Source organism: Trachypithecus francoisi, unplaced genomic scaffold, assembly GCF_009764315.1.
Source record: "Trachypithecus francoisi isolate TF-2019V2 unplaced genomic scaffold, Tfra_2.0 Lachesis_group16, whole genome shotgun sequence".
Classification (NCBI taxonomy): domain Eukaryota; kingdom Metazoa; phylum Chordata; class Mammalia; order Primates; family Cercopithecidae; genus Trachypithecus; species Trachypithecus francoisi.
This window is the reverse complement of record NW_022681461.1, coordinates 73,289,482-73,313,286: the sequence shown is the minus strand read 5'-3', so window position 1 is coordinate 73,313,286 and position 23,805 is coordinate 73,289,482. Positions and strand designations below refer to the sequence as shown.

Below are 23,805 nucleotides of genomic sequence, written 5' to 3'. Positions count from 1 at the left end.
TAGAATGGAAAAATAAATTATAATATATTCACACAATGGAATGTTGTGCAGCAACGAGGATAAATTACCTACAAATGCACAACAATATGGATGAAGTTCACAAACCATAATGGTGAGCAAAAGAAGCCAGACACAAAAGAGCTTACCTTCTAGGAGTCCATTCATATATGTTACAATAATAGGCCAAAGAAAACCATGATGTTTCAAGTCAGGATAGCAGGTTTTCTTGGTGAGAGCGAGTGACTGGAAGAAGAGGACATGAAAAAGGCTTCTGGGGTGCTGGTGATGTTCTTTTTCTTGATCTGGGCACTGGATTCACAGGTGTATTCAATTTGTGAAAATTGATCACATGCACTTAATGACTAGTCTATTTCATTGTATGTGTGTTACACCTATTAAAAAGTTTTTAAAAGGAATGGGTCAGAAAAAATTCTAAAAGTAGAGGTAAATGCAAGACAGTTGTAATAGTTTTGTATTTTATTGTCAGTCTTCTCTGGTCTTACTTGATTTTGTTATTAACTAAAAAACTTATTCCTATTACTTAACTTTAAAACTATTTCCTTCCCTCTTACTCATGTAAGATCAGTGATGGTGTCTTTACCCTTTCAACCACCTCGTGTGGCTCGTTCTATGCTATTAGGAAAGCATGGAACAAAGCAGAGTATAGAATAGGGTTTATAGTATATTCCTCCCCCACCCCCATTTTAAAAGGAAAAGAATAAGAAATATAGAATCTTGAAAATTATATATAATCAATTGGTAACATTGGTTGTTGTGAAGAGGGAAACTTGGTAACAAAGGGTTGAGATGAGCAGGTGCCTTACTTCAACAGGAGGCAAAAGCATGAAGCATAAGGGAAATAAATTGATAAATTGAACTATATAAGATTAGGAATTATTGTTTATTAAAAGGTGCCATAAAAAATGAAAAGGCAAGCCACAGATTGGAGAAGATATTTGCAATAAATATAACAAACATTCATTTCTAGAATATGTTAAAAACCTCCTAAAAACGGAAAAAAAGCAGACAACATCACACTGTGTGATGTTTGTCTTTAATTTTATTTTCCTGCCGGTGAAATGGCTGTTTGTCAACTAAGATTGAAGCCCAATAGAAAGGAAGGGAAGGCTTGAAAACAAGGCTTGGCTGAGGACGAATTGAACAGGTGTAAATGTGTCAGTCATCTTCATGTGTGTTAGCATGGTGCTGAAATGCGGAGGAGATGCAGAAGTAGAAGAGCTTCACCCAGGGGACTGTGGCAGGTGATGACATCCACACCAGCATTCTGGACCCTTCTGTGGTTGTCTTCACCAGTTCCACTAATAGCAGACTAACTAATGCTGCTTAATTAAATCCAACAGACTTAAACTTTTTTGCTCACATATATCTTAAAAGAACTTAGAATATTCTTTACCACTCACTTCTAAATTGACATCCAAAGGTTTTTCAACATGTTTCAATTTTGTAAAAAAGGAGGTAGGAAATAGATGAATATTTTATAAAATGAAGAGGAGGAGGCCAGGCATGGTGGCTCATGTCTGTAATCCCAGCACTTTGGGAGGCCAAAGTGAGCAGATCACCTGAGGTCAGGAGTTCAAGACCAGCCTGGCCAACATGGTGAAACCCCATCTCTACAAAAATACAAAAATTAGCCAGGCATGATGGTGGGTGCCTGTAATCCCAGCTACTTGAGAGACTGAGGCAGGAGAATCGCTTGAATCCAGGAGACGGAGGTTGCAGTGAGCCAAAATTGTACCATTGCATTCCAGCCTGGGTGACAGAGCAAGGCCCCGTCTCAAAAATAAATAAATAAATAAAAAGAGGAGGAGCAACTGTAACTAGAATCAGTATTTCATGATATGATTTGATAATATTAACTACCTTGTGAATTAAAAGCACACTGAATCATCTGAAAGAAATTAATAAAATTTTAAGCTGCTACTTTATCTTGAGCTTTTTGGTAGTTCTGCAGAATATTCTAGTTCTAGTTAGAAGAATCAACCTCACTAACATATAACCGCTTCCTGTGTCCTAAATTCAGAACACCCCACCTCAGGCCCCAAACACTGTTTCTAACGGTACATTTCACCTTTGTCAAAATATCCATAAGACACAAGGTGCTATGGATTTAATTATTTAAAGACAGGAAATGCTAATGGGTAGAAGTCAAAAGTCTTTTGACTTTGAGGAGCCAAACAAAATTTATAAATCAATATACCCCAGAATATGTACCATTAGTAGGTTTGGGATGGCACCATGTACAAACTCAGTCTACATCTCAAAGTTTTTAAAAGATCCCATGTGAAAGTTGAGAACCTGGAAATTTTTCTCCTAAAGTTGTCTGTGACTGTTTATTTCTTAGAAAATCTTTGTTTGAAGTTAGAAGACTGCTGTGATAGATATTTGAACAAGTAGCCAAGAAAAACAGATGTGCTGGCCCTTTTGGCTTTCCATGTAAACAGTCAAGGAAGCCAGCATGGCAAATGGTTACATTCAACCTGTGGCTTCCATGTTTTTGATGGAAAGATAAACACCTTTGTTGTTAATAGATAAACAATTTCAACTGGAAGAAAATAGCATGACTAAAAGTTAAGTGTATTGAAGCATAAAAGTTACTTTTGTATATTTGAATTTGGAAATGTGATCCCTCAAAAATGTTCCTATAAAAATAGCTAACTAGTTTAGTGAATTTTTAGTTTATATCATTTTGTAAAGTTATGTGGATTTTGGCAATTATGCCTTATGATTGTCATTTTAAAATAACATGGCTATTCATATATATGTGTAGTAATACACAAAGTAGTGTGTAAATAAAATTCAGTTTATTAGGAATTTTATCATTGGATGTAATAATTACAAAGACTTCCACTAAGCAACCTTACAAGTTAATATAGTTTTTCTAGATAACAAAATACTTTTACCTTATACTTTAGAAATCAGAAATTACATATTTTATGTTGTTTGAAATTAACCTCTGTGTTTGCCTCTCAGCAGTCAATAGAGTAGCTTGTTTTTTTTTTAAATTGTATGCTTTCTTTAGAGTTTCTTTTGAGTTTCACCAGACCATGTCTAACATAATAGTGATGATTTTTGACAAAATGTTTTGTTGTTAATGTTAAGATCCTAAATTAAATTACATTTTACTGAAATGAAACCATGTAAATGATGTAATTGAACTTAACTATTATTTAAAAATTGGTGAAAATAGAGTAAGATTTCCTGCCTAGGACACAAGCACTAGAACTTTGTTTCTCAAAATGTATTCTTTCAAACCTCATCATGAACATAGAGATGCTGGTTAAGATACAGATTCCTACACCTGCTACGTGGTAATCTGCGTTTTGATCAAGCATCCTAGATGATTCTGAAGCACAGGAATCTGTGAAGACTGCTATTCTAGAGCAACATTACTTAATCATGGATGATCCAAAACAGAAAGAGGCACCTCAAGTCCTTTTTCAGCAGAGCCCAAATAATAAAGTAATAAAAAGAAATGATGGGTCCTGGAGACATACCCCCTTCTTTACATCTTGACTGTGATAGCCTAATTCAAATGTAACTGTCCTGTCTTTGTAACTATGACATTTTATCCTCATTACCCTCCAAAATACCAAATATTTCCATTCATCACTTATTACAAATGCCCTGAAATTACATGCAGAATGCTTATAAACTATGTTTACCTGAATTGCTGTAGAAGAACAAGTATTTAATTAACTGCCATAAAAAATTTGCTTTGTCATTTTTAAATACAGATTTTTAGTGATGCATTAAAATAACAAATACAGATATTTTAGTTTAATTCAGTAAAATGGAAACAGTACAACCTGTGTTTTCACAAATGAAGTGATTCAGAATGGGTTTGTCAGCACTAATGGGGCCTTTGCACGCATAAGTAGGATAAATAGCACATTTCTGTCCCACATTTTTCCTAAAATGAAGGCTGTCTCTAATCTCTCTCTTCCCACAAACCTTTATGCACTAAACTGTGTGCCAGTGACATAGGAAGCTCATTTTGCTTGTAATGGGCCTTATGCTTGTCTAGTAGATCATTTGTGAAACCGAAGTTGGCTATTATAATGTGACAGGTATGTAAATAACATTTATCAGTGATCTCTGTAAAATTGATTCTTCCTTTCCCTTGTCATTATAAAAGGAAACTTTATTTCAGAGTAGAAAGTGCATTGTCTGAACTCATCAACACCCTCTCTATCCTTCCCCCCCCCAATTTGTTGCAGACCAGGATGAAAGAGCAGCTGAGCTCAGCAGGGAGCAGAACGAGAAAACCATCCGGAGCACACAGACTGCGCTCCGCAATTTCCGTGAGTTCCTCATCTCCAAGTATCCTTCTGAAACAAGAGAGATTTATGTCATCCCTTGCAAGGAGTTGGATGCCTACCTTGCCTCTTTCTTTGTTGATGCCAGGCAGAAGGATGGGTCCGAATACGAACCCAACAGCTTGGCCAATTACCAGTGTGGGCTTGAAAGGTACCTAAAGGAACACAGGTATGGCTACAGCATCACCAGGGATAAGGAATTCAAGCGCTCCCAAGAGGCCCTGAAGCAGAAGCAAATTGAACTCCGCTGTAAAGGAAAAGGAAATAAGCCACACAAGTCCATGAAGCTCACCTTTGCTGACGAGCTCATCCTGCGGAAAAGGGGACTACTAAGCCGATATAATCCCGAGGGTTTGCTCAACCTAGTCTGGCTCAACAACACAAAAGCTTTTGGGCATTGCACAGGCTTCCATGGATCTACCTTAAAATGGGGTGATATCCGGCTCCGGGTAACAGAGACGGGTCTGGAGTACTTGGAGTGGATGGGTCAGGACACAGGAGACCTGAATGCCAAAACCAAGAGAGGGGGGACAGACTCCCGTGTGTATGCCACCCAGCACGCCCCACAGACCTGCCCTGTCCAGGACTATAAGGAGTATGCCCAGCGGCGGCCTCCCGCCATGCGCTACGAGGATGCCCCTTTCTACTTATCCATCAAGCCAGTCGTTAACTTGGCCGCTCTGCATTGGTACAACTGCCAGGCCCTTGGCAAGAACAAGCTGGCCAAGATGGTGAAGACCATGTGTGAGAAGGGCAACATCCCTGGCAGGAAAACCAACTTCAGTGTGTATCAGAGCTGCAGCACCTTGTCTGAAGCCCAGAGCAACCAGCTGGTGCTGATCTGTAACAATCTGAGCCAGCAGGCTGCCCAGTCAGTGGCTGGCCACTCCAACAATGGCAATTTCATCGTCTCCGCCTCCTATGACTCTTCCTCAGATACTGCTTGACCAGGTGGCTTGAGCAAGACTCCAGTTTGGTTACCATGTCCAGAGAAACTGTGATTATACACCGCTTCTCATTCCCCTTCCTGTGCCCTCAGTGTTAATTCACTTTATAAAAATATAAATATATAATATATTTTTCTTTTTACAAATAAGCCAATGGAGATAATTTAGTATTACTAACATAGTATTTATAGGCTTAAGACAAATGTACTTGTGAGTGATCAAATGTAATTACTGTTACAGACTTTACAAAACCGTATGTGGTTCTCAGGCAACACATAGTAGAGAGGGAATTCTGTTTTTTAAAAACTGTCAGAAAGGAAATTGAGAGTCATCCTAGACTTACATGCTTGCGTCCTCAACTCCTGCTTTTCCTTCCCACCCCAACTCCCATTTTTTGTCTCCTTAATAAATGGCTTTATTTTTTTAATTTTTAAAATTCTATATTAATCAAGAGGAGACATTAACTTTACTGCTGACACAAAACTGTATTCAGCTAGATCCAGAATATAAAAGTGTTGTATAAGCTCAACATCAAAATAATTTACACCTTCTCTTTTTTAACTTGAGTTTTAACTCCTGTGCCTCATTTTTTACAATGTATGAAAATCTAGATGTTTAGCTAACATCTTTTATTTTGTGGGGGAAAGGGTAGAAGGAGGGAATAAAGGTGCCATTCTTTTTGGGAGCTACATGATTTGAAAATAACATGCAAAGTCTAATATAGTGGCTAAAAAGACTGTTAACGTAGCTCATTGAACTATTGTGCTTGAACCTGGAAAGAGTGTTTCTTTTTTTTTCCCTAAGAAATGGGCATAAGTGAACTTTGACAAGAAATTTAAACCTACCAAAGCTTTGAAAATGTTGCCAAGCGTTAAATTATGTATAAAGAGAAGGTAAAGGGTGGAAAGTCTTACTAAAAATCTAGAAGCAGTAGTCGAGACAACAAAAAAACTCATCCTCTTCAAAGTTCATATTCCCCGAATTACTTACTTAGAAGCATTAAACAGTCTCTTTTCTCCTGGGGCAATGCTGGGTATTTGACTCTGTAATTGAGATCCAAGGAATATAATATTGGCACTCATTTTAGGTAACAGTATTTTGTTACCAGATTTTGCTGAATTCAAAGCATTCTTGAAAATGTGTGAGATTCTTCTATAGTAAATATAAATGCATTCATCTGTAATATCCTGCAATTATTATAATAATTTTGGTTAAACATTTGTGGCAGTTTTTCCAAGGTCTTTGTTTTCAAGTCTTGAAGCCTATGGTGAATTATTAGTTAAGATATTTCAAAAATAAAATAAATTTAGACATTAGAGCCACAATAAAGCTGAGCTAGGTTCCTATTCTGTATAATCAGCAACACACATAAACCCCAAATTTTGATTGTTTTGTTGGACCTGGGAATTCTATTGGGAAATATTTGTACTCCAAGGCAACCTCATAATTCACATTAGCTAGAAAGGTAGGTGGTATTTTGTACATTAATTTAGTGTATAACCAGGACAAATTTCATTCTGAATTGCTTTGCTAAATCATCACAGAGCTGAGCTCTCCCATGGTCAGGGAACTCCTTCCAACACCAAGTCACAAGCACATAAAGACCCGTTCCTCTAAGCTGTGACCTTTCATCTGGCTCGGGAGTGGGAAGTCAGCTGTGGACTTTATGTGGTGGAATTAACCTCATGTTCATGACTTTTCCTCCATAGAGAAACATTCATTTATACATCTAGAAACAAGAAGAAAGGGCAATGTCTTGCTTTATGTTTTTGTATTGATAATGATGAAAGCTGCCATTTTTGAGCCAGCATGCATGCCAGCACTGTGCTAAGTGACTTACATGCATCACATATGTAAGTCATAGTTACTAATCGTAAAAAAAAAAAAAAAAAAAAATGGAAAACACAGATAAGGATAAAGAAAACAAAATACATACTGATGAGTCTTCTAGCCAAAGATTACCATTAACATTTTGGCAAATATTTCTTCAGACATATTGTAATACTTACATATTTATTTCTGTATGCATTATCTTAATCTTTTCAGCAACTTTGAAAAGGTGAGTTATCTTCATTTTATGGTCAGGTCAAGATAAGTCAATTAGGTCATAGCTAAAGAAACGGTAGTCTGTCATTTCACTCCAGAGTTTTTTTCTATTTACCTTTCTCAGTACCAGCTCATAATTAATTTCCAGTGGTTTGAGCCAGAGCTGGGGACACTGTGTCTTAACATCTCTTAAGGATGTCTGATCAAAAGGAATGCTGAGTGATCTTTCATGGTGGCAGCATGTCCTCTAGTCCTCTCCCACACCTATACATTTGGAGCCACAGAGACTCTTTCTCCCAGTTCTCTTATACAGAACCTTCTTGTTCTTATTCTATAGCTAGTCCTTACGGCATCAGACAGCTTACTTTAAGGGAACTCTTTAAAAATATATAGTTATTTTTATGTGGTTACCTCTCATATTTTAAAAAAGTCCTCTGTAAAACACTTAAAATGTTATGTTGCATCTAATTTTTAATTGACATAGTTTCTAAATTTTTGATACGTTTCTGACAGCACAGTAAGTTTGTCTTAAGGAAGAAGAGCACTCAGTCTGCACTGAGAAAGCAGAACTAGAAAATGTCAGTTCCCTATCTGTGTTTGTTGAGGTACTAAAATGAAAATCTTTGTCCTGCTTAATCATATTGCATCTTCATTTAGAAGAACACAATTAAATTGAGAATGTGAATTTTTTTTTTATTTATATTTTTCTGCGATAACTCAAACCAAATAGGAACATCATGACTTTTAGTTTCAGAAAACTGTTTTCTGAGTAATGGCTTGGTAGAAGCATAGCCAAATTACAGTATCTGTCTTTTTTTGTTTCTTTGTTTGTTTGTTTGTTTTAATAGAGACGGGTCTTGCTCTGTCGCCCAGGCTTCGGTGCAGAGGTGCAGTCATAGCTCACTGTCAGCCTCAAACTCTGGGGCTCAAGAGATCCTCCCGCCTCAGCCTCCCAAATAGCTAGAACTACAAGTGCACAGCATCACGCTTGGCTAATTTTTTGTAGAGATGGGGTCTCGCTGTGTTGCCCGGGCTGGTCTCAAACTCCTAGCCTCAAGAGATCCTCCTGCCTTGGCCTCCCAAAGTGCTGGTGTTATCTCTTGGAGTTAATTACATTATGAAAAATCTACAACTACCTCTAAATTTTATGTTTTCATCTAAATGATACTGAAGAGATAGTACTGCCAGATGCCATTTTTATTATTTGTAATATTAACTTAAGAAAAAATCATGTTCATGCTGTGGCAGAGGCAGATGTCAAAATTGCATATATACTTTAGCAAAACATCAACAGTCCAGCAGGTGTTCACTACAACTGAATGTGCTGCCTTTTCAGGCAATCCTGTGGCTCAAATAAAGCCATATTTGCAGTGCTTAACTTTATGATCAATGTAATGTCATGTAAGAAACCCTCCGGTGTTCCTCACATAACTGAAAGTTTTGCACTACCTACAATAAAAACACTGAACACTGTCAGCATTTGGATAACATAGCTACATAATTTGGTCTTTCTTTTCATAATCATGTGAGTGACTATTGAAAACCATAGGTGCTAGCTATTAAAAAAAAAACTAGTATTTGAAAAAATTAGAGATAGGATATTTATTCAAGACAGCTTATTCTAGATTCCATTTGATACAGTTATTAGGGCTGGTCTGAATATGACTTATAAATCAGCAATTTAGGATATTTATAATTATTTTTTCCTATGGCTAAATTTTCCCTATGTTAAATCACTGCCTATTCTACAAAAGAGTAGTCTGAAAATCTTCTAGCATACATTTGATCTCTTTGGTTTTTCAGTTAGATTACTGTTAGCTGAAACTTTCCTAGCATTTACTTGTCTAAATCATATGGCTTAGCTTCCAGATGCCATGAAATCAATGACTTTATTGAGATGAAAATTTGTAGTCAGATCAACAAATATTTATTGAACAGCTAGGGGCCAAACTGGGAGGGGTATAAAGATACATAAAATAGTCCCTGCTCTCAAGGAATTTATAAAAGACATTGTAATAAAAAGTAGTTCATTTTTGAGAGCCTAGCAAAAACCTCTATGCTAATACTATTTTGCATAGTTTTCCAAACTTTGTACTCATGCAATTTATCCATTATTTATTCATTGAATATGTAGGTTTGCTGCAGAATACATAATGCTGCTTTGAGTATTTTCTGGAGAATCTTTCTTAGAGCCTGTTTTAAAATCAATAAAGTGAAGGCATTTCTGTACCATCCATTGTGTTCATGTAGGTGCACATATGCATCGGAATGTGCAGATCCGTCATCAATGACTCTTATCTCTTGAGCACTGATAGTGTGCCATTGTACTGAGTGCTTTGAAGTTGTTTCACTTAATTCTCACAATGGTCCTATTAGCTAAGTATTATTATTTCCCTTTTATAATTGAGGAGATCCAGAGAAGTCAAATGGCTTGCCCATGCCACAGTTAATATGTAAGAGCATCCGTATCTGAAATTAGATCCAGATCCCATTAAGCACTCTCTTTTTCTGCTATAGCTGCATGTTCAAGAAATGATTTGCTGTGCTTCTGTAGACGCTCTGAAGTTGTAAATTATAAATGAAATCCCAGGTGTAATAAAATCATCAGTATTAGTTCAGTTCCTCATTGATGGAGATCAGTGCCATCACCAGCACGTTTGTTAGCACGTTATTGAGGCCCCATTACTGTAGTAGTTTGAGATGAGATGTTAACCAGTTTGTTTACCCCTGGTTACCAGCAGACAGCAGAAGTTTGTGTCACTCTTTAAAAAACACCTAACTTTGGCATGGAGGCAAGTGTGTATATGCACAAGGAAGTATATATTTAAGTGATTGTAATTTAGTTTTACCCCAGTTAAAGCCAAAACCCCAATTTCAAGAGAGTCCTTTATAATTCAGGCAGGGAAGGGTCTAGGCAGAGGGAATGCCTACAAGCCAATATCGATTGCCATTGACCAGATACTAAGTATGAATTAGAGGTAGACTGTGAACCTATTCAGAGTTTTCCTGGTTGAACTATCTGCAGTTTAATGTGAGACAGATGATGATCTTAATCATCCCTCTTCTGACTGATTTTATCTGTAGGAAAGGTATATTTTGATCCTTATTTCTCTAGCCAAAATAAAGCTGTAATACTAAGCACCTGTAAATAAAAACTCTCCCATATGATAGAAGAAATATATACCTAAGCCTCGGGAGGAAAGTCAAGGGGGATGTATAATTTCTTGCAGCAAGATATTTTTTAAAGCATTCATTCATTTAAAAATAGTTACAAGTACTGAAAGAATTAGCAAGTTCTCTGTCAGTTTAATAAATGTTTCCCAAATAGAATTCTATTATACAAGTTATGTCTCTGTACATCTACCATGTGATGTGGTACAGACAGACAATGATCAGTTAAGAAGTGCACACTGGCAAGGGCATCCTCAGTTGTTGTTTAATGCATGGTATTCAGACATTGCTTTCCCTTCCCACTTGCATCTGGTTGAGATGATATTGAGTGCATAGCCTTTCATAAAGCAAAATGATGAAGCTAGGATAATTTTAGAGATCCTTGCCATCAGACAGAACTGGAATAAAGAATACATCACAGATATCATCCTGTTGGGAGTTGGTGTATTTCTAGTGATATAACAACAGAAAATAAGAGATGATATTGATGAAATACCAAGAACTCTACTTTTACTTTTCTAAACAGAAAAGGAAGACATTTAAAATTTCTCATGGTCCAGCCTGTTTGTAAATTGACCAGTTGGGCCTGCCAAAGCTGAGCAAAAACTTGAAAATTATTTTTTTTAATGACATTTTAATACACTTGAGTTCTTATGTAAACAATGACTTTTGTGAATTAGAACCAGAGTATTAATTAGGTCAGAATCCCAGTTTGATTAGAATATTAATTAGGTCTGAGTATTAATGTAAACCATTGTCTTTGTTGAATTATTAGTCATAGAGGCTAGATCTGGAAAGGACTCAAGAGATCATTTAGCCCAGTGATTTTCACACTGTAGAGAGTAGGAGTCACCACGTCCTCATGTAGGTGGGGAGTGGGGAAGGCAAGGAGATAGAAATAGCCAAGAGAACACAACCTCAAACAAATTCCCCAGAGGTCTCATGTTTCCTATCCCCTCCCCTCCTTCTTTGAGACTCAGTAGACTGACTGAGCTGCTGTTACCTCTGGAATGCATCCTTCAGGTGTGCTAGCTGGAAAGTAAAATTGGAAACATCTAATCCACCTTTTTATTTATTTATTTTTCGAGACAGGGTCTTGCTGTGTTGTCCAGGCTGGAGTGCAGTGGCACAATCAAGACTCACTGCAGTGGCACTGCAGCCTTGAACTCTTGGGCTCAAGCAGTCCTCCCAACTCAACTTCCCGAGTAGCTGGGACTACAGGTTCATACCACCATGCCTGACTAATTTTTAAAAATTTTTTGTAGACATGAGATCTCAGTGTGTTGCCCAGGCTGGTCTCAAACTCCTGGACTCAAGTGATCCCCCCACCTCAGCCTCCCAAAGTGCTAGGATTACACGTGTTGACACTGCTCTGGCCTAATCCACCCTTCATTTACAAAAGAGGCAACAGCCCCAGAGAAAGGAGGTGAATGCCGAGGTGCGCACACCTTGTTAGGGTGTGAGCTTTCCCTTGTTGGGGTTAAAGCCAGGACTAGAACCAGGCACCCTGGCTTCCTGTCCATAGGTAGAGTTTAGAGAGGAAAAACAACCCTGTATTTCTGCTTCTTGTTTTCCAAATTTTAATTGTTTTTAAAACCCACAGATTTCTCTTAGGTGTAGATTCAAGCTGCCAGGTTCCAATAGGCTGTTTTTGAATGTGACATTTCACTTTTCATTGTGTTGTGTTACATCTTAGTTTTAGCAACTTTTCTTTTTGGAGTTTGATAGGAAAATCTGTAAATGTAATTGTTCTTTGGTTCTAATGAACATCTCTCAGCTTACCCCATTTATATTTCATTTTCAATTATGGAGGGGAGACTACAGTCTTCAAGAATATCAATCCTAGTTATAGATTATGAACAAGAAAGTACATTTTTGTTTAATTTGATATTCACTTGGATATCGAGCGACATAGCATATATACTACTGGTTCTGAATGCAACCCACAGTATTTTTTAGTCTATGGCAAGTTTTAAAAATCATATTTAAAGTTTTGGGACATATCCTCAGTCAAAAGGATCAAATTTCTATCAACATAATTAGGAAATTTCTGAAGTAAATTAATTTAGAGATAGTAAAGGGGGGAAAATGGTAACTAAAGAAAGAGGCCTACGGTAAGTAGATGTAGAAATACAAACTTACTTAAATGCAAATTATTTGTATTTCTCATCTTGCTTACTCTTCTGAAAAGGAACTCAAGCATAAATATTTAAACACTTCACAAATTTTTATTTTACAAATCATACTTACCAGATCATAGTTGAAAAAAGTTCAAATTTTAGATGTTTTTTAAAAAGGTACGGTGTGATTTGTCTTTTTATATAATGTTGAATTATGTTAGACTTCTAATGTTTGTCTTGGTATTACACTGGGATTAGACAGCATTTTTACCATTATACATTCATTTCAATAAGAGCTTTGAAAATGCTTTGGCATTGTTTGTTTGTGATGAGTAGAATTAGGAAGATATCAGCAATATAGATTCCTAACAGTAATTGTGTATACTGTATTTTAGTGATTTTTATGTCCATTTATTTTCTGTAATTCTTTTATAAATCCCTTAGTATTCTTCCGCTAGAAATTAATTTATAATTGATTATTTATATTGGATGAAGTAGGAGGTCCATGTTTAGTATTAACCCACTCAGATTAACTTTATCTAACTGAACTTTTATATCTATAATCCATTAGATTGTTACAACTTTTTCAATAGCATTTTTTTATAAAACATTTGTTACAAAAAAAACACCTTGCCAAAAATCATTACGATTTCTATGCATTGTGTAATATCCAGTGATGTTGAGATTTTGCATGTTGTTATAGGTGCTCTTTCATATGTACGTTTGTGGTGTTGATGTGGAGTTGTTAACCACTGCTGCTATCACTTGTTGTAGTTAAACTGAAAAACTGTTAAAAGGCTGTGCCAGTCAACATTTCTATGTGTGACTTAAGTAACTATGTACTTCATTGTTTAATATTTTGAGCCAGCACTTAGTGGCCTCTACAGAAGGAAATATTGTAGTTGTCAAAGTGGTGCCAAACTTGAAAATCTTGTGTCATATTTATAATTCCAGGTTAGGTCAACTTTTCTTCGACACTTTCCAAGCTCTTTGAAAGCAGAAAATATTTGCAAAAAGAGAAAGAAAGCAAGAACTCTGAATTTTTCTAGTACTCTCTCCTCTAGAATTTTAAACATTTTTTTCTTTTGATACTTGAGTATCTTACAGAAAAATCCAATCGAATGACAATAGAGCAGTAGAATTTCCCTTGATCTGGATATTTTTAGGCTGAATAGTATAATAGTAGAGGACTATGAGGTGCATACATTATTTTTGTTGGCTATCATGGCTTATTGTTTGAATTTCATTTAATAATATTCAGGCTGGACATGGTGGTTCACACCTGCAATCCCAGCACTTTGGGAGGCTGAGGCAGGTAGATCACCGGAGATCAGGAGTTCGAGGCCAGCCTGGCCAACATGACGAAACCCAGTCTCTTCTAAAAATACAAAAATTAGCTGGGTGTGGTGGCTCACACCCATAATCCCAGCTACTTGGGAGGCTGAGGCAGGAGCATTGCTAGAGCCCGGGAGGTGGAGGTTGTAGTGATCTGAGATCACACCACTGCACTCCAGCCTGGGTGAGGGAGCCAGGCTCCAACCCAGAAAAAAAAAGAATATTCAATAATTTTATTTCCTTTATAAAGAACCATTGAAACCTCACAGTTCCCACTTGTTAACTTTTACATTCAGCATTTACACAGATTTACTTAACATACTTGGTTGCCTTATGGCCATCAGGATTTCTTCATGCCCACCTGTCTGGTACCTGGTGTTTCTATCTTGCCTCAGCAATTCCAAACAAACTGAAAGTAAAGACAGAATTGTTTCAACAGATTGACTCTACTACACGTTGTTAAAATTTAATATGAGGGAAATACCACTATACTTTTATTTATACTCTTAAAATGAGTGGGGGGAAACTGTCATAAAGTGTTAAGGAAAGAAGGCTGCTTCCTGAAGAGCCTTTTTACACCAACATGCCAGAACTCCACATTTGGTACAGCGTTTCCTTCTGTCAGTTCAATGGGCTTATGATTACAAGATTCCTTTAATAAAGGGGTAGTCTCCTGAATTGTATAGAAACTGTGTGTGTGACTGTCAGATACGCAGCAACAGCCAGTGCTGTATTTGGACACATTGCTGCTGAAATCACTGAGTTAATTCTAAGACTATTGAAACTAATTCATCAAGGTCCCCACCACCGCTTTGCTTAAAGGAAAACAAAGGCAGATTTTAACTGTGAGCCTTTTCTCTAGAATATGCTATAGACATTTGCCCCTCCGTGAGGTGATAACGCAATAAAAATAAATTTAATTATGTGTGGTCTAAAGAAGTTCTGCCTTTGTCCATTGGCCTCCAGAGTCACACAAAAGTATTTCTACATCAGAGATTTTCAGGCAGAGCCTTTGTACCAAGAATTCCTTTCATATTTTGGACACCAAAGATTATGGCATGATACATCCTGATGATTAACAATTTAGCAATGGGCACATTCATTTGAGTCCTGCTCTTGGGTTTATTTCCCACCTTGGGGTCTTATGTACATTTTGTATTTCTGTCCTGAGGCCTTTTTACCTCGGGCGGTTTTTAAATCAAATACATATATATTTATTAAGTTTCTAATTTATAGAGTTTCCAATTTTTCCCACAATTTTAAATGTTTTCACTGCCAAAGTTAGATGTACATTTGCTAGATTAACTCCATGACTGGTAATAGTTTGTACTTTTTATGTTGTAGTCTGAAAATGTAACTCTAACCCTGTAGGCCTGAAACCTGGTGGGAAAATGATCGAAAGTGTTTTAGATTCAACAGACTTACTACATATGACTTATCTATTAAAATGAAGAACTTTCATGGTTTACTAGAATGAATGCTGTATTCAACTTCAACAAGGTCTTCCATCCTTCTTATAAATCTTAAGAATGCATTTAAGGTTTCTTTCACTTTTACTTTATCCCTTGGAAGTTAATTGGGAATAAAACGATTTATCAGTTTAGTCACTGTAATTTAAGACCAGGCATCTGCTTAGAAATACAATAACCACAATTAATACTTAGAGAAAATTGTTTCAACAGATCAACTCTGCTATTTGAAAAAATATAGTACTGTTCTTTGAGGATGCATTTACTTTTCCCCAAATTTGATAGGTTGTTATTTTTATATTTTTTTTTCTGGGCACTTGGTTTTTAACTGATTTACATGAAAAAAGCACATGTGCCTGTTTCACTCAAATCATATTTTGAAACTTTTTAAAAGCTGCTAGTTATAGTTTGTGAAAGAGGAGAAAGGTGAATTGAAATAGAGGGAAATTTCTGTTACTGTGTCAAATATGTGACTGATGATTTTGGTCAGATAATCTGCTGCCTGTCAATATTTGTAATAGAATTTTTTGTTAAGAGTACTCTCAGTTTCATCTTTATTTTGCTGCTCACTGATTTTTTACACTAAGATGTTCTCATCTTTGTCAGCTCACTGTTTTTGCTTCATATTTGTCTGTATACTTGTGCTCTAAATAAAAATCTAGTTTTATGTCTAGTTTATTCCATTGTGTGTATGTTTGCCTTTAATGTAGTGTAATTTTCTATTGTTTTTGATATTTGTTGGTACAGCCTAATACTTATGGAAATAAGAAAAGCAATCCAATAAAGTCAGCTAATGAGTGTCAACAGTGTCTCTATAATGAGAGCATGCTTGAGTCACAGTGTTTTGTCTGTATTTGGGCATGATGACCAGTCTTCGTCCATTTAATAAATTGTTTTCTGCAAAGCTGGCTGATTTTTGTAGCTACAACAAACAAACCACATTTTGAAAAACATGTTGTCGACCTGGACATTGTGCACTGGCCTCAGGATATACAGTCAGTGCAGATTGAGCCAAGCAGCCCATGTGCAGCGTTTCTAACCACTGACATGGAGGGGAAGCCCTGGAAGGGGAAGCATTGTGCATGTGACTAGGGTAGCAACAGTCCTTTGTATAGGATCTACAGTTGAATTGATCGTAGGCTGCCTGGAGCCCCAAGCCTGAAAATCCTGTTAATAGAAAAGAAAGCCCCGCTGCAAACAATGAACGCACTTGTTTTTGTGTGGAGCTCTGTTGGCCATTTTTCTTTACCTCCAGTAATCCCCTTGTCAGACACTTCTTAAAATAGGTGCAAAATTATACTAAGCTGAGGCTGGGCACAGTGGCTCATGCCTGTAATTCCAGCACTTTGGGAGGCCAAGGCAAGAGGATCGCTTGAAGCCAGGAGTTTGAGACCAGTCTGGGCAACAAAGGGAGACTCTATTTTTAAAAATAATTTTTAAAAAATTTTTAATTATACGAAGCTAAGGAGATGCCATGTTCTAAAATTACTTATTTTTAGGAGAATCATTTTAGTCAGATATAATTTTTCATGTACCATTTATTACCTTTGGCACAATGATGGTGTTCTTTGAGCCAAATAGGAATGGCTCTCCAAAATTAAGTTGGTTAACTTCAGACACATTTTTTGTGTCACTGAAATCGTTTAATAATGAAAAAACATGTTAAAACATCTGAAAATACAACATCTCTCATACAGAATTACTTGCAGAAATGCAAATGTTTTTCTTTCATGGCTGAATAGTCCACCAGTCTTTACTCACAGTTGAATATTCCAAATAGAAACAATGACTGTATTTTTGTATGAGGATAGATTATGTACATTACAGGTAGTTACACCTTTATATTTTCATAGTACTTAAACAAGGAGTTCATCTTTAAGTGTGCTTGCAAGTTTTACATTTAAAATGTGACAAATTTTATTTCCTTGCTAGGGAAAGAATATTAGAATTCAAGTTGAGTAATAACTACAAATCAAATAATGTTTTCCTTTTTAAAAGTCTCATTTATTTTCAATTTATTCATACTTATCTTTTTGAAGAGGATTCGATGTGACTAAAATGGCTAATATGTATGGAAAGTTTAATGTTGGTGATATATCGTCTCAAAAGATAATTTTGAACGCAAACACTGAATTTGATGGCAAACATTTTTAGAGTGAACGTATGAATAAATGGAAGGCCAGGCATGGTGGCTCATACCTGCAGCCCAGCACTTTGGGAGGCCAAGACAGTAGGATCACTTGACCTCAGGAGTTCAAGACCAGCCTAGGCAACATAGTGAGACCCCATCTCTACAAAAAATTTTAAAATTAGTCTAGTATGGTGGTGCGCACTTGTCCCAGCTGCTAGAGAGGCTGAGGCAAGAGGATCGTTCGAGCCCAGGAAAGGAGATAGGGGATACAGCAAGCCGTGATCACGCCACTGCACTCCAGCCTAGGGAATAGAGCAAGAGCCTGTCTCAAAAAAAATAAAAATAAAAAAATGGAAGTAAAACCACGATTTGCTTTGTTAAGATTTATAATGCTTTGAAAATGCTAAGGCAGTAAGTAGACATTTATTACTAATAATTGGTAAATACTAGTATCAAATCAGAAGTAAAAATCACAGGACTCATTATCTATAGATAAGAATGTTTAACATTTTCATGTTTTATTTTGGACTTCTTCCTTACAAAAATATACTTCAAAAACTAATCCAGTTGTATTTACAATTTTGTACATTTGTAAAAGATCTTTAGTTTTTGAAAGTAGATTGTTATGTAGCTACATATTTTTCCATTGCGCAGATGTACCAAAATCTATTTTATAATGCTGTTGTTAGATTGGATTTGTTTCTAGTTTTTTGCTTTTATAAATTTGCCTTAAAGAACATCCTTGAGGATACATTTTTGTATACTTCTCTGATTAAATCCTTAGGATACATTTTTAAAAGAGGAATTCCTGGGCTAAATAAAAAGCACATTTTATTTATTTTCCTATATATATTTCCAAAGTCCTATTGATTTTTTTAACTTGCAAATATAATATGTTCATATTGCAAAACTTAAAGTTCCATGGAACTAATCACTAACCAATGTGATGTGTCTCCAGATTTTTTCTACATAATTATAAATCATTTAAATTTTATTTTTCTTATGAAAATTGGAATATTGCTATGCATATTGTCCTAGAGTGAATTTTTCTTTTTAAATTAATATATTGTGGAACTATTTTCATGTTAGCATATAGAAGGGTAACAATTTTTAATGACCACATGTAAATATATATATATATATATATATGCACGATTATTTTATCATCTGCTAGTGGGTTTTGGTGATCATCTATGTTCATTTATCTTTGCACACTTGTATATTTCTGCATTTAGTCAAAATTGCCCACCGAAAAGTTGTACTGATGTAGACATCATTTAGTATTGACTGAGAGTGCAAGCTCCCAGCAGCCTGGCCAACATTTAGATATGGACCTTTTTGTGTTTTTGATAATCTGGCAAATGAAATATATCTCATTTCAATTATAATGGCTATTACTAATGCATTTTGTTGTTTGTATCTGTTCTGTGAATAATTGCCTGTCATATCCTGGGCCCTTTTGCTAACAAGTTATTTTTCCTGTTGATTTGTAGGAGCTTTTCGTATGTCCTTGGTTTATGTTTTATAAGTATCTTCTCCAGTTATGTTTATTATCTTTTAAAATTTGCTCAGTGCAGGATTTTCCAAATTTTTTGACATCTAATCATCTGTATTTTATACTTTTTGGGTTGTGTTGTGCTGAGAAAGACTTTCTTTCCTCAATTCCAAAATCATGAAAATCTGTCTTCTTTAAGGAAACAGCTTTAAAAAAAAAAAAAAAAAAGAGCCATTTAGATATGTGGGTTTTGTGTGTGGTATGAAACAGGTATCTAAATTTGCTTTTGTTTTTGCTTTTCCAACTCAACCAATTATACCATTTATTGAAGAGTCCATCTTTCCCCAACAATTTGAATTAGAGTCTTTATTATACCCTCATTTTGCATATTTGCAGACCTTTTCTGGATTCTCTTCTGTAGCAATGATCTATTTGTCTCTTTCTTACAAATACTAACTTACAAATAGTAATTTACAATTTATAGTGGTGTTATGGTACATTTTTTTTTTCAGGCAAGACCTCCCAATTATTTTTGAAATTGCCTTCCTTTTCTTATACATTTACTTTCTTAAACTTTAGAAACACCCTAACAAGTAACAACAATCAAAAAAGGGAGGATTTTAATTAGAATTACATTTAATTAAAGATTACATGAAGAAATTAAATATCTTTATAATATTGAGTCTTCCCATCTAGGTTCATGGTAGAACTCTTCATTTTTTAGGTTTGCATATACATTTTTAAAGGAATTTTTAAGGATTTTTTAATGTTTTCTTATTGAATTATACAATAATTATTGAAGTACTCATACTTACTGAAGTATAGCTTGATTAATTTTTATGAAGCTAATATATTGCTGTAACCACCACCTGGAGGGAGACATAGAATTATTACCTGAACCCGAGAAGCTTCCCTCATGCGCGCCCCCTTACCTCCTTAAGGTAACCACTGACTTCACCATAGAGTCATTTTATCTGTTTTTGAATTACATAAATGGACCCTTTCAATATACTCTTCTGTGTCTGGCATCTTTTGCTTAACATTATGTTTGTGGGATTCTTCCATGTTTTTGCATACAGTTCACTCCAGTAGTCCACTCCTTGTCGCTATTTTATAATAATTCATTGTATAGATATTTTATAATTTTATATGCATACTATTGTTTATGGGGTCATAGGGTTATTTCCAGTTTGGGGCCGTTTATTTGTTGTACTATTATGCTTTTATGAACACTCATACGTTCATGCCTTTTGGTACACATATGTACACATTTCTGTTCGGTATATATTTAGTTGTAGGATTACTGAGTCATAGAATTGGTGTGTGTTCAGCTTTAGTAGATACTATTAGTGTCCAAAGTGGTTGCACAAATCGACACTTGTACCAGCTTAGTAAGAGTGTTCCTGTTGCTCCATATCTTCACTTTCACTTGACATTTGCAGATTTCATTTTTCATTTTAGACATTTTGGTGAGTGTATTTTAATTTATGTGTCCTGGAATATTAATATTTCTCTGCCCTGGAACATTAAGGTTTCTGTGCAGGGCCCATTCAAATTTTGTCCTTTTTTTTTTTTTTTTTTTGATTTGTTTTTGAGATGGAGTTTTGCTCTTGTTGCCCAGGCTGGAGTGCAATGGCACGATCTCAGTTCACTGTAACCTCTGCCTCCTGGGTTCAAGCAATTCTGCCTCAGCCTCTCAAGCAGCTAGGATTACAGGTGCACACCACCACGCCCAGCTAATTTTTTGTATTTTTAGTAGAGATGGGGTTTCACCATGTTAGCCAGGCTGGTCTTGAACTCCTGACCTCAGGTGATCCTCCAGCCTTGGCCTCCCAAACTGCTGGGATTACAGGTGTGAGCCACCATGCACGGCCATCTTGTCCATTTTTAATTGGACTGTCTCCCTTCTAAATGATTTTTTTCCTCTTCAAAAAAACTTTTAAGTTCAGGGGTACATGGGCAGGTTTGTTACATAGGTAAACTTATGTCATGGGGGTTTGTCCTTCTAAATGATTTTTCAGATAAGTGTACTGCAACATCTTCTGCCACTGTGTGGCTTGCCTTTTCACCTTTTAATGCTGCATTGTGATGAATGTCTAATTTTCATTTTAGTGGAATTCAATTTATCAACCTTTTACTTTTGGGGTAGTGATTGTGATCAGTCTTTTACTTTGGGGGTAGTGATTTTGATGCCCTGTTTAAAAATGTGTGATTATCCCATGGTCATAAAACTGGTCTCCTGTTTCCTTTCTTCCTTTATTGTTTTACTGGTCACATTGAAGCCATGATCCATTTGGAATTGTTTACGATGTGAGGTAGGGATTCCATTTTCTCATAGTGTGTTGAAGATGTTTGTGTTTGTGTTTTTGAGCTCAATTGGCCTATAATTTTCTTTTATTGTATTGTTCCTTGCTTATTTTTATAGAAAAGTTAACGCAGTCCTATAAAAGAAGTGAGTGTTCCCTCTTTTTTTGTTCAGTAGCAGAGTTTGGCAGTTGGAAGTATTTACTGGTGAAACCCATATGAACCTGAAGTTTTATTTTGGTTTTTTAGTGTGTGTGCGTGTGTATTTTTTTTTTTTTTTTTTTGGAGACAGTGTCTGGCTTTGTCACCAAGGCTGAAGTGCAGTGGTGCAGTCTTAGTTCACTACAACCTCTGCCTCCCAGGTTCAAGCCATCCTGTTACCTCAGCCTCCCAAATAGCTGAGACCAGAGGCGCATGCCACCACACCTGCCTAATTTTTTTTTAATATTTTATAGAGATGGAGTTTTGCCATGTCACCCCACTGGTCTCAAACTCCTGAGCTCAAGTGATCCGCCCACCTCGGCCTCCCAAACTGTTGGGATTACAGGCGTGAGCCACCCTGCATCTGGCCTCCATTTCTTTAATGAGTAGTATAAGACTATTCAAACTTTGTTTCTTATTCGGTTTTGGTGAATGTGGCTTTTCTAGATATTTGTCCATTTTATCCCAATTTTCAAATTGATTGACATCAAGTTATTCATAGTACCTTTTTATTGTCTTTTTACTATTTGTAGGATCTATAGTGATAATTAACATCTTCTTCATTTCTGGTGCAATGATTTGTGCCTTCTCTCTTTTTCTTGCTAGTTTATTAGTCTTTTCAAATCCATCTCTTAATTAGTTTTTATTATAAATTTATTTCCCATTTTATTGATTTACGTTATTAATTGTAGTGTTTCCTTCTACTTTTTTGGATAGATTTATTGTTCTTATAAATTTCTTGGTACAGTTGATACTCAACTTTTCTTCTTTTGTAGTCTGTGCACTAAATGCTATTATTTTCTCTTTAGGCAATAACTGCATCCCACAACTTTGACATGTATTGTCATTATCATTCAGTTGGAAATATTTTCTAATTCTCATTGATTTTTTTGTTTTACCAGAAAGAATTGTTATATATATACTATACATATCTTACATTTTTTATATTATATTAATATACTTATTATTTAGAAGTATATAATTGCTTGTCAAATTATCTTCTTGTAATTGATTTCCATTTTATTCTACTTATATTAGAAATCATATTCTGAATTATTTAATCCTTTGAAATGTTGAGACTTGCTTTATGTCCCAGCATTTCTATGTTGGTAAAGGTGACATACACGCTTGAAGAAATGTGTGTTCTGCAGTTGTGTTCTTTTTGTATCAGTTAAGTTCAGTTTGATATTTGTATTGTTCACATCTATATCTATACTATTTTTTTGCTCCCTGTTTTGTCAGTTGTGGGAAAAGATATGTTAAAATCTCTTAATCATAGATTTGCCTATTTATCTTTAATTCTTTCAGTTTTTGCTTTCTGTATTTTGAGGTGTTGTTACCAGATCCATACAAAAATCTAGGATTGTTATATATACCTTCCTGTTGAATTTTAAAACCTCCCTCTTTATTTCTAGTAATACTTCTTGTCTTAGTCTGTTTTGTCTGTTAGTATATAGGTATACCAGCTTTCATTTGCTTATTGTTCCTATGGTATAACTTTTTTCATCCTTTTGCTTTGAATCTTTATGTTCTGTTTGTTCTTATATGTAAGGTTCTTGTATTTTTCCCCCAGGAGAAGACAGCTGAATATTGTTCCTTTGCCCAGCCTGAAAACATTTATCTTTTAATTGGAATGTCTATAATAATGGATATATTTATGTTTAGATCTATCATCTTACATTTTTTGGTTCCATCTGTTCTTTATGCCTTGTTTTTGATTAAGCAAGTCTTTTTTTATCCCATTTTCCTCCTCTGTCAACCTATAAGTTATACATTCTTTTATTATTCTTACAGTGTTACCATACAGATGTAAACATGTGCTCTTGCATTATTAAGGTCTGCTTTAATTTTGCATTTTCATCATTTTTTGAACAATGCAAGAACTTTTCAAAACTAGCTTCAGTTATCCTCATTTGTGTTATTATAATATTAATTCTGTATATATTGAAAACCCCATGAGACATCAATAGTATTGTTTTAAACAGCTTATTCATTGAGAGGCACCTACATGTTCACACTTTCCAGTATTCTTCAGTTCTTTTGTCCATTAACTTGCTGCCATCTTTTTTCCTTTTGCCTGAACATCTGCCTTTATTTTTTGGCACTTGACTGCCAACAATGAATTTGCTCATTATTTTGTGTGACTGCAGCTGCATTTTACTTTATTTTTATTTTTTATTTTTATTTTATTTAATTTTTTGAGACAGAGTCTCACTCTTTTGCCTAGGCTGGAGTGCAGTGGTGTGATC

General features: G+C 35.6%; 1 protein-coding gene across 2 annotated transcripts in view; it reads left to right on the top strand.

The window, feature by feature from the left end:
* Positions 1 to 23,805, top strand: part of KIAA1958 (KIAA1958 ortholog) — a 173,411-nt gene that overhangs the window by 125,080 nt on the left and 24,526 nt on the right. Inside the window, exon 3 of one of the 2 annotated variants that reach the window (XM_033237799.1) lies at positions 4,239 to 4,322. The exons of the other annotated variant lie outside the window; for it this stretch is intronic. Within the exon in view, the coding sequence (XP_033093690.1) occupies positions 4,239 to 4,322 (84 nt within the window). The remainder of the gene's footprint in view (positions 1 to 4,238; positions 4,323 to 23,805) is intronic. 2 annotated transcript variants of the gene reach the window in all.